Source organism: Musa acuminata, chromosome BXJ2-1, assembly GCF_036884655.1.
Source record: "Musa acuminata AAA Group cultivar baxijiao chromosome BXJ2-1, Cavendish_Baxijiao_AAA, whole genome shotgun sequence".
NCBI classification, from domain to species: Eukaryota; Viridiplantae; Streptophyta; class Magnoliopsida; order Zingiberales; family Musaceae; genus Musa; species Musa acuminata.
Genome location: NC_088338.1, coordinates 15,593,362 through 15,611,032, shown reverse-complemented (window position 1 = coordinate 15,611,032; position 17,671 = coordinate 15,593,362). Strand labels below are relative to the sequence as shown.

The 17,671-nt window shown below is 44.8% G+C and overlaps 1 protein-coding gene across 1 annotated transcript in view; it reads right to left on the bottom strand.

The window, feature by feature from the left end:
- LOC103998513 (uncharacterized) overlaps positions 1-17,264 on the bottom strand; it is a 30,398-nt gene extending 13,134 nt beyond the window's left edge. Inside the window, exon 1 of the mRNA XM_009420003.3 lies at positions 16,897-17,264. Coding sequence (XP_009418278.2) covers positions 16,897-17,097 — 201 coding nt within the window. The 5' untranslated portion in view covers positions 17,098-17,264. The remainder of the gene's footprint in view (positions 1-16,896) is intronic.
- Between the last annotated feature and the right edge of the window lie 407 nt (positions 17,265-17,671).

Here is a 17,671-nt window from a genome sequence, read left to right as displayed (position 1 = left end):
AGTAACTCAAAGCGATGTTCTCCGTCCTCAGCACAAATCGCGATCTAAGAAGGTAGTGCCGCCAAACTCGTAGACAGTGGACCACCACTGTCATCTCCTTCTCGTGCAATAGATACCGCTGCTTACTCTCGTTGAGCTTGCAGCTCTCGTAGGCTACCGGGTGACCCTCTTGCATGAGTACTCCCCCAATAGCGAAATCTAAAGCATCTGTATAGACTTCGAAGGGCTCCCTATAGTCTGGCAATTTGAGCACTAGTTCTTCCAACACAGCAATCTTTAGATCTTGGAATGCAGCTTGACATTTGTCAGACCATCACCAAGGCTGCTTCTTCTTCTGCAACTCCGTTAGTAGAGTTGCACGCTTCGAATACCCAATTAAGAAGCGCCGATAATAGTTGATGAAACCAAGGAAGGATCTCAACTCCGGCACCTTCTTTGGAGTTCACCATTCCGCAACAACTTGCACCTTTGATTTGTCTATCCGAATGAAACCATCACCGATTCGATGCCCCAAGAATAAGATCTCTGTTTGAGCAAAGTAGCACTTCTTCCTTTTCACGAACAAAGTGTTCTCCCTGAGAACATTGAAAATTATCCAAAGGTGCTCGATATGCTCCTCAAGCGTTTGGCTGTAGACGACAATATCGTCCAACTAGACAACCACAAACTTATCCAAATACTCCTTGAATAGTTGATTCATAAGAGTGCAGAATATGGCCAGAGCATTGGTTAAGCTAAAAGGCATCACCAAGAACTTAAACGCTCCGTACCTGGTCACGCAAGTAGTTTTCGCTTCGTCGCCTTCAGCAATACGCAACTGCTAGTACCCTGACTGAAGGTCAAGTTTGGAGAAGTACTTTGCTTTGCCCAGTTGGTCGAACAAGTCCGCGATAAGCGGGATGGGATACTTGTTCTTCACCGTTGCCTTGTTGAGGGCTCGATAGTCAATGCATAGTCGGAGGCTCCCATCTTGTTTTTTTTGAAAAAGAACTGGAGCTCTGAATGGTGCTTTAGAACTACGAATAAGACCACCATTTAGCAGTTCATCTCAGTGATTTAAAAAGCGCTAGGCGCCAAAAGGCGCCAAGGTCCATAAACGCCCGAGGCGCTAGGCGCTCACCCGAGCGAAGCGAGGCGCTTAATTATAAAAATATATAATATAATTATAAAAATATATAATATAATTATTTAAAATTATCTAAATTATAAAAATATATAATATAATTATAACAATAATTTCAAATAAATAAAAATTAACAACATTAAAATCAAAATAATATATTATTAATCTATTAACAGAAAATTAATCATTTCAAAATTCAAATAAACTTAATATTAAGAGTATACTGAGCCTGATGGAGAAACGAGGAAGCAGCGGCGAGCGGCAGCGGCAGCGGCGGCAGCAGCAGTAGCGAGCGGCGGCAGCGGCAGCAACAGCAGCAGCGGCGAGCGGTGGCAGCGACAACGGGAAAGGGAAAGGGAGCGAAAGGCGCGAGCAGCGGGAGGCCTCGAGGGAGGCGCGAGCAGCGGGAAGGCTCGCGGGAGGGCTCGCAGGAGGCGAGAGGGCTCGCGGGAGGCGCGAGCAGCGGGAGGGCTCGCGGGAGGCGTGAGCAGCGGGAGGGCTCGAGGGAGGCACGAGCAGCGGGAAGGCTCGCGGGAGGGCTCGCAGGAGACGCGAGCAACGAGAGGGCTCGCGGGAGGCGCGAGCAACGGGAGGGCTCGCGGGAGGGCTCGCAGGAGGCACGAGCAGCGAGAGGGCTCGCGGGAGGCGCGAGCAACGACAGCGGCGAGCAGCGGCAGCGAGCGACGAGATCGGGATCGGGATCGAGAGCGGCAGCAGGTTAGTGTTGGGTTAGGGTTAGGGTTAGGGTTGAGGTTATATCGGTTTAGTTGGTTCGATTGAACCAACTAACAACCGAACCAGGACCGAACCAGACCTAAAATTCTGGTTCGGTCGCCTTGGTTTACCCAGGCACTCGCCCGAAGCGCCCAGCGCTTGGGCTCGGGCGAGCGCCCAGGCGGCGCCTGTTTGAAGCGCGCCGCCTGGGACATTAGCGAGGCGCTCGGGCCTCGCCTCGCCTCGCCCGAGCGCCTAGGCGAGCGCCCGAGCGCCTTTTGCAATCACTGGTCCATCTAACTGCTTTCTAAGCTCGGCCAACTCTAGAGGGACATGCTGTCACAGACAAAATTGTAAATGGGGTGTTCGGCGTCATGCTTATATATGTCCATGTCTTTTTGGTTTGTTGATGCTTTACACAACATGTAAAGGGCTAGCAGTAGGCTTAGCAACCCTATTTTCTTTCGGTCTGTAGTGGACCATTTGGAGCCTTTGTTGTGCGACCGTTCAGAGCTTGTAAAGTCTGTTTGTAATTTGCATTGGCTATGTAGTGTTTACTGAAATGATTGCTTATAGGTCTCGAGTGAGACGCTTTCTCTAACCCGTTTTTTCTTTTACAGGTCCTAAGGGACCATAGAAGGTTTCGAGGAGGCTGACCTTTGCGGACGAACACGCAAGGGTGCCGCACGACTTAGGCAAAACCAGCTAAGTCGGTGACAGATAGTATCAAAGCAGGCGAAGAGAGAAGTTACTTAAACGGGACAAATATCCAAGGGGGATAAGTCCCGGCTCTTCAAAGGGAGAACCATGTGCAACGGACCACACATGTTGCCCGAACGGGACAAATATCCAAGAGGAATAAGTCCCGGCTCTCTAAAGGGAGAACCACGTGCAACGAACCGCACATGTTGAGGAGGAGTACCTCAAAACAACTCCACAAAACTCAACGGACCGAGCGAGCGACGAGGAGTCGTCACATGATCTCGGTTGAGATAATGCATTGGGGGATGCATTGCGAGATCAAGTGGGGGAGCGATCCAAGGCAACACAAATGAAGGCACATTTAGAGTCGATATGGAGATCGGACTCAATAGAGGGTTGACTCGTGGAATGGTAGGCATGAGGACCATCATCAACTTAATGCAAATCGAGGAACAAAGCAACTTGGGTGTAACTTGGCGAAATACCGAAGCCGCATGAAGGGAGCCAGTATAGAAGATGGAACATGGAACGGAGGCACAGAGCTTTCCTTAAACAGAGGTCAAGGACATGAACTCTTGCAGAGGCAAGAGCGGGATCATGTTGTTCCATAAGTCATTCATTCTGATGGAACAAACTCATCTAGCATGGTGCCAAAGACGAAGGGAGCTTCTGGGCACATGCACGTTATCTCAGAGAAGCATTTGATGGAGGAACTAAGGCGACTCAACTTGCGAAGGCGAAGTTGAGTTCAGAAGACCTTGGAAGCAGTGCACAACGGAGATTGTGTTGGTAGGGGCAGAGGCCCAGGATCCAGACAATGGTGCACCATTTTCAGCGAAGTCGATGTACTTCGGGAGCTACTAGGCGACAGACTGTCCTAGAGCGGTGCTTCATCTAAGTGTGACCCAAGAGTGGGTGGATGAAGGTCGATTGCCAAAGGAGGAAACAAAATCGAAGGTGCAAGAGACCCTGCAATGTATTGGCAGAGTCCACACATGAAGGGATCACAACTCGAGTTCATCCCACAAGGATCAGAATACAATGGAGATGTCACCAGGAGGCGCTATGGTGCAATGGATCGTGGTGGAACAGTTTGTGGCAATGTTATACACACGAATCTTGTCCCGTGAGGGACTATATCATACGGAGGTATGATCAGGAGCTACTAGGAGCTCCACTTCGGTGAATAACACGACAGCAAGAACAGCTATGGATTCAAGAAGGGTGTTAGGACCCTTTTTTTTTTAGCTTTTGAATAATGTTTATTGAGTCTGTTTAGTTCAGTTAGAGTTAAGTAGAGGTTTATTTAATATTTATTTATTATTAAGAGTCCAAGTCCTGGTGGACCCTAGGTGGAACTCTATAAATAGTGATGTAACCCTTTCTTTTTGTCAGTCAATGAATCAAGCAATCAATCTATGAAAAATACTATTCAGTCTTTTGATAAACCTTAGGAGGTCGATCCCCTCGAAGTGATCAAGGAGGCCAATCTCCTCGAAGTGATCATCCCCTTTTCTTCCATTTCTTTTACGATAAGACCTTAGGGTCTTATCATTTGGTATCAGAGCTCTTCTTTCTTTGACAATAAAACCTTAGAGTTCTTATCATTTGGTCCTCCTCGCTACCCTATCTCGCTCGAGCATGAAGGGCCACGGCCGCTACTTCGTAGCCAGCGGACCACCCCCTCGTCGCTTCTACCATCGGCGACGCTACCCCAACCGCGCCACCATCGCTGCCCCCCTTGGGTCCCAACCGCAGTCACTCAACCATCCCATTCTCGCGGCATCAAAACAAGGCAACCACGACCGCCGCAGCCACCACCATTTCCTTAACCGCATGTGATCCCTCGGCGTCACCAACGCCTCCTTCCGTAGTGCGCCAGAGATAGAGCAATGTTGCCTTCCATCCGCGCCGTCGTAGCCACACCACCATCGCTACCTCCCAGCCCTCAGCAGCAGCGATCCCTCCACGCAACGACCGCAACAAGCATCGTTGCCTCCCATCCGCACCGTCGCAGCCACCGCGACGGTGAGCCCTTGGCAGCGTTGCCTTCCCTTGGGTCGCAACCGTCGCAGTCGCAACCGCTCGACCACCCCTCCTCGCGACGACCACAACAGAGCAACTTTGCATTTTCTACCGCAGCCACCAATCACCGCAGTTCCCGTCCAGCAACCACTACTGCCGCTGCTCCCGGCCAACGACCAACCCATCGTTTTGCACCAACCGCCCTCCAGCAGCGCACATAGCAACCGCGGCAAGTACACTGCCCTGCCTCAACCCCAGCAGCGCACGCACCACCAATTCCTCTTCTCAACCCCGGCCGCTTTAACGTCGCCTCCCCCTTGCTTAGCATCTTCTGCCGCAACCGCAGGTTGCCTTCACTATAGGTTGCCATCACCACAGCCTCAACCCGACTGCTCGGCGACCGCTCCCTTGGGTCGCAGCAGCTGCAGCCACACCGACGCAGTCGCCTTCCAACCCTCGGCGCTCTCACCCCACGCAGCGACAGAAACAAGGCAGCAACTCTTCCTCTAACGCAGCGACTGCAACACTGCCCTTAGCGTCCACCTCCTCGGCAACTTCGCATCAACAGTGCTGATGCCCTTAACCGACACCAAAAACAAGAGTTGAGATTATAAATTTGCAGTCTTACGCAATGGCCACCGATAACTCAGTGAAAGCACAAATGGAAGCATTGGAAATCAGAATTGAGAACCAACTACAAGAAACACTTAATGATTTCAAAAAGGGCCTACTGGAGAGCCTCAATAAATTTCAACAAGATGGGAGCTCAAGTTCTACGTTACACAGATCTGGAAATACAAGAAAAGGGCAGATGAAGGTGGAATTTCCGAGATGGGAAGATGGAGATCCGACCAATTGGATCTCTAGGGTAGAAAAATTTTTCCGTTTTCACAGAACTCCAGAATAATCCAAGGTTTAAATAACCTCAATCCAACTAAAGGGAGATGCAATCCAATGGTATGATTGGTACGAAACTTGCCATAGAGTCTCCTCGTAGGAGCCATTTAAGAGAAGACTTGTTATTCTCTTTGGACCATCTGAATACGAGAATGTTGATAGGCAGCTCGCCAAAATTCGTCAGACTTCTATAGTATTGGAATATCAGAGCAGGTTTGAAAGATTGTCAAATCAAGCTAGAGATTGGTTAGAACGACAACTTCTAGATACATTTATTGAAGGGCTTATTCCAGAGATCCGATGTGAAGTTAAGGCTCGTCAACCCCGCACTATGATAGCTGCGATTTCATTTGCATGCCTGCATGAGGAAAAAATCAGTATGGAATATCGTCGAAACAGAGGTGCCAATAAACAAGTGATCAGCAAGCAACACACCCCATCTACTCTCAGTCAAAATCCTAACATTCGCAGACTAACCCGAGAAGAACTCAAAGAAAGATCAGCGAAGGGTTTATGCTGGCATTGCGATGAAAAATGAAGTATGGAGCACCGATGTACACAAGGGCAACTTTTGATAATTGAACCAATTGGAGAGGAACCGGAAGCTAAGAATGTGGACTCCGATCATAAAGGTATAGATTCTAATGAAGATGTTGAACCTACCATACATACAATGCATGTATTAACCAGCTACTCTAACCCGCAAACTATGAAAATTGACAGAACTCTGGAACATCAGCATGTTATAGTTTTGATTGATACTGGTAGCACTAATAATTTTCTGGGCAGTGAGACTGTTGACCGATTAGCCCACCACATTGAAGGTTGTGACAGATTCGAAGTAAAGATCGCTGATTGACGGATTTTAACTTGTGATAGCAAAGGTTCAAAAATAAAATTGATTATACAAGGCCAGGAGTTTCTTGCAATGATTACTACACTGAAAGAACGACCTACTGCTTACATGATCAAAAAGTGGAGACCATATTTACTTGATCAATGGGTTGTGATGCGCTACAGATAGCCTATGGTTGAAGTGCTGAAAGAGAAGCTCCCCGAGTTTGATGTTGCTCAGCCTTAAGGACAAGGCTGATTTGAAGAGGGTGGAATTGTTATGACCCTTTTTCTGAGCTTTTAAATAATATTTACTGAGTCTGTTTAGTTCAGTTAAAGTCAAGTAGAGGTTTATTTAATATTTATTTATTATTAAGAGTCCAAGTCCTGGTGGACCCTAGGTGAAATTCTATAAATAATGATGTAACCCTTTCTTTTTGTCAATCAACGAATCAAGCAATCAATCTATAAAAAATAATATTAAGTCTTTTGACAAACCCTAGGAGGCCGATCCCCTCGAAGTGATCATCTCCTTTTCTTTCATTTCTTCCATTTCTTTTACGATAAGACCTTAGGGTCTTATTAGAGTGAAAGCCATGGTACGACAGAGGCAGTTCTTCCGTGCGTACATCGAATTTTGCATCGGATGAAAGCCTTGGTCATCAGCATATGGGGGCTGTGTACCACTGAGAGAAAAGTTCAAATGCAAGTACCAATGAGTCCAATGGGAGGGACTTGATCATGTAGAGGTATGATCAGAGCGGATGGAGAGTTGGATTGCTCTAGAGCCCATATTCGCTTAAGGGAGCCCGGCAAGTCAGAGAACAAGACCGAGTAAACGAACGTTGCTACCAAGGAAGCTAAGGAGAACAGAATCGGTGTGAACTTTGCAACATGATGACAGAGGCCATACATGAGAGTTGTAGTCTGTCTTTCTATCGACCAAGAGGAACTGCTTGGAGAATATAGAGGTGTTGAAGCAGGGGGTCGAAAGGGACGAAAAAGCGACGACGAGTCCAAAGGGACTTAGCTACCCAAAACCAAGCATCGGTTACAATGAAGATGAACTCAGAGGAGTGCCACAGAGACAAATCTACTGATCGCGAAGAAAGGGATGCGGATGCGAAGCGATGGACAGTAGGGTCATGGGCATGACAGCGCCATGGTACCGTAGAGGTGGGACTTTCGTGAAGTCATCGATCCCTTACTCTCATGGAGGGAGAGTGCTTGGTCGTGAAAGGGGCCGAGGAGGTAAAGAATGCAGAGGCAAACTCCAAGTACCGAGACAAAGCTGAAGGGCAGAGGTTAAGGAACTTCGTAAGACCGATGTTAATGAGATTCTCATCAAGATAGCCGAAAGTGGAAGACTTTGGGTCGATGCAAGTGTGCACGACCAAGGAACAAAGCAGACAATTCGCGATGTTGTACCTTTGCTACTCAATGGAGTAAGCGACTGGGTTGATGGAGAAGACGGTACAATCCCAGAGGTGACCAAAACTATTAGAGACTTACTCCAAGTTGGAGTGAAAACTTCCTGCATTCCAAAAGTTCGATGGTATTGGGAATGTGAATCACAGTAACTAACTCAACGCAAGGAGTGCAAACACTTTAAGTGTTTTAGAAGTATGAACAAAGAGTAGGCGAAGGCTAGTAACCAGCTCGATGCATGGAGTATAACCCTCGAGAAGGCGAGCGAAGTCAAGTAACCATTGTCTTCTCAACTATTAAGAAAATGGGCGAAAACCGAGTACCCCAATTCTTTTATCTATCCAGCAGAAGGGCTTTGCACATGTTCAAAGACCCTTTAAAGAAACCAAATGGAAGACAATAGTCGTCAAATCCTCACCAATGGTGATCAATGCTACTAAGAGTAGATTATCTGCTTCATTTCCCAACAGACTGTCAATTGAAAGTGGAAGTGATGCGAACTTACGTTGAAGTGACAACTAAGTGAAAGAAGAGTCGATGGACAAATTTTGTGGAGGAAGGACCCAAAAACTTCAAAAGTTTACGAGGCGATGCTCATCAAAGCTCCAACAGGCATCCACCCAGTTCAAGTGGCACGAGACATTTGAGAGACCGACGCATACTAAGGATGGTCTTTTCCTTCATCTGAAGGATCCGCAGGAACCGACAGGGATCAATACAACTCAGCCAATCCCACACTAGAGTCAGTCATTAGCGAGTTAAAGTAGCATGGTGGATTAACAATTCGACTACTCAACAACAGCAGCAGAGAGCAGTTGGGAGCCAAGAGGCGCATTGCAACTAGAGTAGAAGATTAAAGACTCAGCAAAGGCAAGGAGTTGTAACGTCGACAAAGGCTTTGACAAGGACGTCAAAGGAATAAGTGAAGGAGAATGTCCGTGTGTTTTGGTTTGTTTATGCTTTGCACAGCATGTAAAGGGCTGGCAGTAGGCTTAGCAGCAAGTTCGTGAATGGCCTCCCCGTCGAGTGGCTCTAGCTTCACGACAGCCACAAAGGTTAACTCTCCTTTTCGTACCCCTTTCTTCAATTGTAATGCCAATATTTGTTGGGGGTCCTTGGCTCCAATCCGAGAGACGAAAACCACATAGGGGTCATCGCCTCCCATCAGACATAGGGAGTTCAGGAATGACATTGGCACCAACTTCGTCACGTGCATGAACTCCATTCCGAGAATCACTTGAAAGTCGTCCAGTGGCACCGCCATCATATTTGTGCTCCCGTTCCAAGTCCCGATCTTGATGGGGACTCCCTTTACCAGCCCGAAGATCCGCTTGGCCTTCGAGTTCACCGCCTTCATCCGACTTGGGTTCTTCTCCAAAATCAGTCCAAGTCGCTTTGCTTCTCGATCGGCAATAAAGTTGTGGGTAGCACCTGTGTCCACCATTATATGGGCTGTTTGGCCATTAAGCTTGATGTCCACGTACATCAACTCATTGCTCCTTGCTTTATGTGACTTTGTCTTCATGTTCTCCCCCACTTAACCCCGCAATACATTCAACAAACGCATTATCAACTCGTACGAAAGAAGGATGGAACATGGCTATTGTGTGTTGATTACCGAGCTCTCAACGGCATAACCATCAAGGACAAATACCTAATTCCAGTAGTATATGAATTGCTAGATGAAAGGGAGCACAAATCTTCACAAAGTTGGACCTTTGATCCGGGTATCATCAAATACGAGTGTGCGAATAAGACATACCGAAAACCACCTTTTGAACACATAACGACCACTACGAATTTTTGTTTTCTTCAACAGAAGGTGGAATATCTTGGGCATATCATATCAGAGGAAGGTGTGGCAGTAGACCCCTCCAAAATTGGAGCAATGCAAAATTGGCCGACCTCGAGGAACATAAAATTGCTATGTGGCTTTCTCGGTTTAATAGGCTACTACCGCAAGTTCGTAAAAAATGATGGAAAGATCAGTGTACCACTTACTTCTTTGCTGAAAAAATATACTTTCCAATGGTTCGACAAAGCAACCACCGCATTCGACAAACTTAAAGCCGCAATGACGACATCGCCCGTACAAGCGCTACTCGACTTCGGCAAGACTTTCGTTATTAAAACCGATGCCTCCGGAGTCAGAATTGGTGTTGTACTAATGCAAGATGGCCGCCCCCTCGCTTATACCAGTAAGGCATTATCTCCTTCCCATCTTAAAATGACTATTTATGACAAGGAGATAATCGCGATTGTGCATGTGGTGGCCAAGTGGAGACCGTACTTGATCGGATGACGCTTTTAAATCAAGGCCGACCATAAAAGCCTAAAATATTTCTTAGAGCATAAGATATCTTCCCCCGAGCGGAAAAATAGATAACAAAGCTTCTTGGATATGATTATGAAATAACTTACAAAAAGGGGAAAGAGAATGTTATTGCAGATGCGCTTTCGCGGCTACCCGAGCAAGCTGAATTTTTTATCGTTTTACTTCCGACCAACGACTTCCTTGAGGATATTAAGATGGAATGACAAGAAGATCTAGAGACCAATAAGATCATAAAAAAAATTAGAGGAAGCACCAAGCTCCGTGGCTCATTACAGTCGGGACTCAAAAGAATTGCGCTATAAAGGACGCATTATGCTTGTGCCAAATTATACTTGCATTTTCACGAGCAGATTTTGGGCAGAGTTATTCCAGATGCAGGGCACTAAATTGAAAAGGAGTACGGCGTATCACCCACAAATCGACGGCCAAACGGAAGTGGTGAACAGGTGCTTGGAGACAGCCTAAAGCCATCCACCAAATATGACTACCCAAGGAGAACTCCAGACCCAATCGAGTGCCATGATTGATCGACGGATTGTGACCCGACGACGACGATCCACTACTGAAAAGCTAATATAGTGGGCGAACTTACTAGCAGAAGGCGCCACTTGGGAGAACTATGGCGACTTGAAGATCAAATTCCCAGAGTTCATAGAATCTCAGCCTCGAGGACAAGTCTGATTTGAAGAAGACGGGTCTGTTAGGACTCTAGCTAGGAAAGTCCTAATAGAGAGGGGCATTCATGTAAAACCTACCTAAGCCGACCCCTATTAAAGAGGTAAAGAGGCCGACTAGGGTTAGGAGGTTGTTTCTTAGAGAAGAATTAGGAGTTGTAAAGGAATAAGAGTCTTGAGTAGGAGGCCTATTATGAGTTGGTTAGAAGTAAGAATCTTGAGTAGGAGTCCTATTAGGAGTTAGGGTTTAGAAGCCCTATAAATAGCCATGTTTTCCTCCTCTTTTGATAAGCAATAGATGAATCTTTTCGGTAGCCTTTGAGCAGCAACTTGGAGGGAGGAACCTCTATAGAGTTCCAAGGAGGCCGATCCCCTAAAGAGATCAACCCCAAGTTTAGAATTTGCAAGGGTTCTAACACACGGCTTGTCTTCTGCAAACCGTAGCTGCATGCGAAATGTCAGCCATCTCAGCACCCTAGAACCCCCCAGGTGGCACACGGTTGGATCAGGCTTCGGTATATTGTCGGGCGTTGAACAATCTTCGCAAGTTTCGCACGTTAACTTAACAGGAACTAGCCTTCGCACCCGGCACCCGATGAGCAGTTATATATGGACTTGCAGCTATTCATTCTACCTTCTAAAGTCCTTATTTTCTCCTTCCTCTCTTTTCTCTCTTGCACTCAAGGTGCTCGCTGAATTGCTTGCAAAGATTCCCTCTTCGCGAGACATCGAGACTTGTTCGTCGCTCATTTTCAATCTAATCAACTTTCTGTTTTACAAGTCCTTCGGGACCTGTACGAGGTTGCAACTAAGATGAACCTTTGCAGACGCATATGTCGTAAGGGCGCCTTAAGACTTGAGCAATCCCAGCTAAGTCCGAGGAGTTGGCGCAAGGGTGCTTCATGATTTAGGAAACTTTAGCTAAGTTCGTGACTTTGCCGCAAGGATGCCTCACGACTTAGGTAATTCCAACTAAGTCCGTGCCAATCTATCAATCGATCGACTTGGGCCTCAACCTTGTCGATTCGGGATTCAACTTCTTCTTGTGAGCTCTCTACCCCAAGAAGCCTTCGTTGGCCTTGGTAAAGTTCCTCCAAGCTCGCTTCAAGAACATCCATACGGGTTTCCGTCGTAGTGAGTCTCTCCTTATGGCTCTTTTTCCCGGTTGGCGCTCCAGATTACGCCTCCTCCATTTGCGAAGAGTAGCTAACTTCGCACTCATCATGTTCGCTGCAATGCTCCTCCAGAGCGACTCCAATAGCATGAGAGCGAGTTTGCACTTGCAGCCCACCTGCGACTGCTTGGGGCAATAGTCCAGCTTGCCCCGTCTTGCTTGATTCGCCATGACGAGATTGTAAAGTTTCTTCGCTGCTTACTCGAATTGCTTGCCTGCTCCAATACCACAATGTCATGGACTTAGCTAGAATTGCCTAAGTCGTGAGGCACCCTTGCGGCAAAGTGACGGACTTAGCTAGAGTTGCCTAAGTCGTGAAGCACCCTTGCGCCAACTCCTTGGACTTAGCTAGGATTGCCAAGTCATGAGGCGCCCTTGTGACGTATGCATCCGCAAAGGGTTAGCCTAGTTGCAACCTCGTACAGGTCCTGAAGGACCTGTAAAACAAAAAGTGGATTAGATTGAAAACGAGCGACAGACAAGTCCTGACGTCTCGCGAAGAAGGAAGCTTTACAAGTAATTCAGCGAGCACCTTGAGTGCAAGAGAGAAAAGAGAGGAATGAGAAAACAAAGACTTTAGAAGGTAGAACGAACAGTTGTTTGTGGACTTACAGTGCTATCTCTATACAAGCATGCCAAAGCGACGAACAGTTCGTTAAACGAAGTTGTTGCGGGTGCGCAACGACCGTTCGTGACAGCAAGGAGGGGAGGTTGCTGCTGAGGTCAAGAGGCAGCAGTGGTGTCGCGACTAGGAAGCAGCGTCGGCGGTGGTCGTTGGTCGAGAAGCAGTAGCAAAAGGGGAGCAAACAGCGGTGACCGACGACTGTGGCAGAAGATGCAGAGTGGCCCTGTTTCGGTCGCCGCGAGGAGGGGAGGTTCCTGCCGAGGTCAAGAGGCAGCAATGGTGGCACGGTTGGGAAGCAACATCACCGAGGGTTGGGAGCAACCAAGGATCGTCGAGGCTAGGAGCGATGAGGGGGGTGGTCCGCTAGCCGGGAACAGCGATGGCAGCCCTTTCTCGCTCGAGCAAGATGGGGTGTGCGCGACTGGAGGGCGGTTGCGGCGCAACAAGGGGGTGGGTCACTAGCCGAGAAGCAACGGCGGCAATGGTCGCTGGCCGGAAGAAGGGCCTCTTTCTTGCTCAAGAAGGATGTGGCTGCCGGCTTCACCCTTTTTCCCTCTTTTTTTTGTTTTGAGATGATGATAGCTACGACGAAGTGTTGTGAGAAATTGCAACGAGAACACCGAGGATCGCTGCTCTGATACCAAATGATAAAACCCTAGAGTTTTATCATAGAAGAAAGAGGAGAAAAGGGGATGATCACTTCGAAGGAATCGACCTCCTTGATCACTTCGAGGGGATCGGCCTCCTAAGATTTGTCAAAAAACTGAATAATATTTCATTGCTTGCCAAAAAGAAACAAATACATCCACCAAGACTCTTACTAGACTAAACCAACTCAATAAAACATTTATTCGAAGCTCAGAAAATAAAGGGATCCTAACACAACCAAGGCTAATTGACCAATTTCTTGATCTTATCACCAGAAATTGATTGACGTTGGTTTGAACTCATCAACATCAACCATGGTTGGCCAAATTTTGGCTAATCCTAGTCAATTTTGATATCCCAAAGAAAGGAAGATATGTGAGAAGCAAAAATATGTTGATGGTTGCCCTAGTTGGCAATCATAGGAGAAGAAGCCGAAGAAGAGGGAAGCAGAGGAAGAAATATGTTGGTTTTTCTTATCACCAGAAATTGATTCACGTTGGTTTGAACTCATCAACATCAACCATGGTTGGCCAAATTTTGGCTAACCCTAGTCAATTTTGATAGCCCAAAGAAGGGAAGATATGTGAGAAGCAGAAATATGTTGATGGTTGCCATAGTTGGCAATCATAGGAGAAGTCGAAGAAGAGGGAAGCAGAGGAAGAAATACGTTGGTTTTCTTATCACCAGAAATTGATTAGTGTTGGTTTGAACTCATCAACATCAACCATGGTTGGCCAAATTTTGGCTAATCCTAGTCAATTTTGATAGCCCAAAGAAAGGAAGATATGTGAGAAGCAGAAATATGTTGATGGTTGCCATAGTTGGCAATCATAAGAGAAGAAGCCGAAGAAGAAGGAAGTAGAGGAAGAAATACGAAAAAAAATTGAGACTATAATTACGGAAAATAGGAGTCACTACTGTTATTGTAGTTACAAAACTATTGCATATGCTGTAAACTACTACTGTTGCAATGTTTGTCCCCACCAACATGCAAGATAAAGAGGAAAGGAAGAATGGTTCTTAGCTCTTTATTGGAATAGAGGTGCACTCACATAAAAGAGAGATGTCTTATCATGGTTACTCGTGAAACTCTCTCCGAATAATTTTTTTGTCTTTCATTTTTCAACACTTCACTGACATGTTAATTAGAGAAGATCAGGGACATAATAGTGTGTAACTCTATTTTCAAAGCTGCAAATAGATATGCTATAAGTTTTTTGTAAGACATATATAATAGCTATTCACTATAGTAATTTCTCTGTATGGTACAACTAACATTTGTTTTCAAATTAAAATATTCTATATTACCTTTCATTATTATCTTTTTTATGATTTTATTGGTTTTCTACATATTTTTATGAAAATTTAGAATAAGAATAATTTAGAAAATTGTTTTCATCTATTTTTTAATGTTTCTGATTTCTAGACATTGTTTTATAATTTCTTAAAGTTATTTTCTTCGCCTCTTCTGATTCCACTGATCGTAATTGTAAAACACAGTTTTCTGTAAAGCATAAATGACCTTACAAGTTACAACTATATTGTAAATTTTGACTCAAAGTGATCAACACACATAAATTCTCAAGAATAATATACGTTGTCTCCCACTCAAACATGACTATTCCTGCAATTTCTGATGAACTACACTTGGTGCAACACCATATGCAATCTAGTATGCAGACATAAGGTAAAGCTGTTAAACTTCTTTAAAACTTCAAAGACGTTGAGGTCTAAGAAATGTAGCTTCATTATTGAGTTTAGGGGTTATCTATTCAATAGGCAACACTTATGGTGACTGTTACATATACCGCTCTATTAACCTGTTTGATGGTCCTTCTAAGTTCTAACTAGAAACCACATGGATATGGAGAAAGGCTTTCTGGAAAATTACGTCTGTGTCATTGACAAGGTGATGCCTATACTTGATAAGCATAACCTGTATGAACAATAAGTTTTCCTAATCTCAAATATTAGAGTTGAGTGTACACCAAAGCACTTTTTAGTTTTTTTGACAATTTATTGGATGAGTAAGAGAGTTTGTTATATGCCCTTTGGCTTTTGGTTGTCAAGCAGCCATAAGGAGAACATCTTTGCCATGTAATCATGGTCCACATAAATTCGATCGAAAAATCCACGTATGATCAATGAAAAATCCAAGATCCTCAATTACCAAAGATGTAAAAACTTAAAAAATTCTTAATCACAAGAATTAGCCATTAAAAAATTCTGCAAAACTTAAAAAAGAGCAGATCAAAAGCAGAAGTTACCAGTGAACCTTGATTAACAGAATATAAAAGCAAGATGAATCTGCATAAACAAAGTCAAAGTGATAAGAAATGAATCATCCCTAAGGCAACATAAGAAGAGGTTGAAAACATCAAAATTATACTCATATAGCAAATGGAAGGTAGCCCATGAACAATCACCTCAACATTTCATAAGGACTTGGAAAGAACTTTTTCCAGTTGTAACTAATGTTATAGGTGCAAAAAAGAATACACGTACATGATCGAGGTACATGAATTGCAAATAATTCACAATGTTAAACAACCAAAGATCCATAGCTTCCTAGACAAACCATTTCACCACAGACTATCAAGATATGGATAGAAGGATTATAAAGCACATAAAAGATAGAACAGATTTCACAAATGCAAGTTTTGAGCAAGACATATCCTTATTTTTTATTCTAAGACCCAAGGTTTCAGTCAAATAATAAATAAGATGCTCTTTCAGATCCTACAGACATAAGTTAGTTGAGATTGGCGTGGAGTAACTCAATAACATTTGCAAAGAAGGTTATCAAGGGAGGTCTCAGAGAAGAGGAAACTTAAAAGGAAGGAGCAACAAAAGAAAGGAGGAAAAGAAACGAAAGGAAGAGTATAAGGAAGAAATACAGCTTGAGAGGAGTGGGTTATCTACAGCTTGTAATATATTTTCTTGATATCAGTATCAAGATATGAATGACGGGCAAGAAGACAGCATATCTGGGATTATTTTTGATGAAAAACCAAGAATACAAGTTCAACTCAAGGGCTTCAATCAAGAATCTAAGCTGTTCAGTGTAAATCAGATAACAACTGTGGGCTTCTTTCTAAACGGATTAATTTGTTACCACATGCCTTTCACCTTTATTCTCATGATCGAATTCCTTCATACCAATACAATGCAATTTTTTGTTACCACATTGTTTCGGATTACAAAACAAAGAGATAACGTAACCACAAGAATCCATTCCTAACACAGGCAAAAGACGGAAACCCGGCTACAGGGATCGATAACACAATAGGAGAGCGCAGAAGAACTCTTGACCTAAACAAATACCTGTTTGGTCCGAAACATACTTCCTGCTCGGCTACACAAGCGAACAAGTTTCATTCCCAATTCATCAAAACAAATGAGCTGAGCATCTTAAACAAAAGAACGGAAAGAAATAGGAACATTATTACCCCCTTATCAAGAAGGCCTGGACCTCAAAAGACATGCGATCCTTAGACCAAGAAAACCCAAAAAGAAATAAATAAATAAAGACAAGAAATATTGTTTTTTTCAATTTTTCTTAACCTAAGTCAGGAATTTCGGTAAAGAAAACCATTCATCAGTCCATCGAATGTATTCCAAAAAGCCAAAAAGAACAAAACAAAATTAGGACATCCCAATAAAAACTTAATGCTGATGAAATAGCCCAAAGAGGATCGCTCTTTTCCGGAAACTCACCGCCTGGAGAGCAAGGGAAGGTTTGCCCTGATCGACAAGTTGACGGGCCAAAGAGAGAAGGCCCCACGCGTTGTTCTGGGCACTCAGGTCGCCGTTGGCGAGAGCGGTAGGCGGCAGCGGTGGCGGTGAGAAAACCTCAGAGGCGCCCCCAGCTGTGGCGCCCCGACGGTCGCCGGAGACGTCGGTGTCCATGTCGTCCATCTCTCTTCTGAAGCGATGCGGTGGCCCCTCAACAATAATCGATCATCCGATTCGCGACACACACCGTGCTAAAGAAATTATCGTTTTATAGATAGTCCATGGGACGGTTCTAGCACTTTCTCGGCCTAATCCTTATTCTCTGTTATCTCATTTCTTTTTCTCTCCTTTGTATTTTTTTTCTCGTACCTCCCATGCAATCAAAGACACCAAAGCTGCAGCTCAGGTAATTAATTATGCAAACCTTCGGTCTAATGAGGACATGAGTTTATGCTTATATTTATTTTTCTCCATTTCCGTAGGTGTATACTTTTCAATCTTCAACAAAATATAGTCAATTTTCTTGTTACAGTTTGCTAATGCATGTGTCCTGTCTAAGCTACAAGGCTCTTTATATTCCTAACCTGCACAAACATGAAGATGGGAGTATGAAAACTATGGAAGGCGGGATGTCAAACATAGATGGTAGAGCATCGCGTCTCACAAACGATGGTCAAAGCTATTATTCATGCAATCTGTATCTGGATCAAGTAAAGCTAGATCACAACCCATTGATAGGAAGATTGGTCTTCATCTA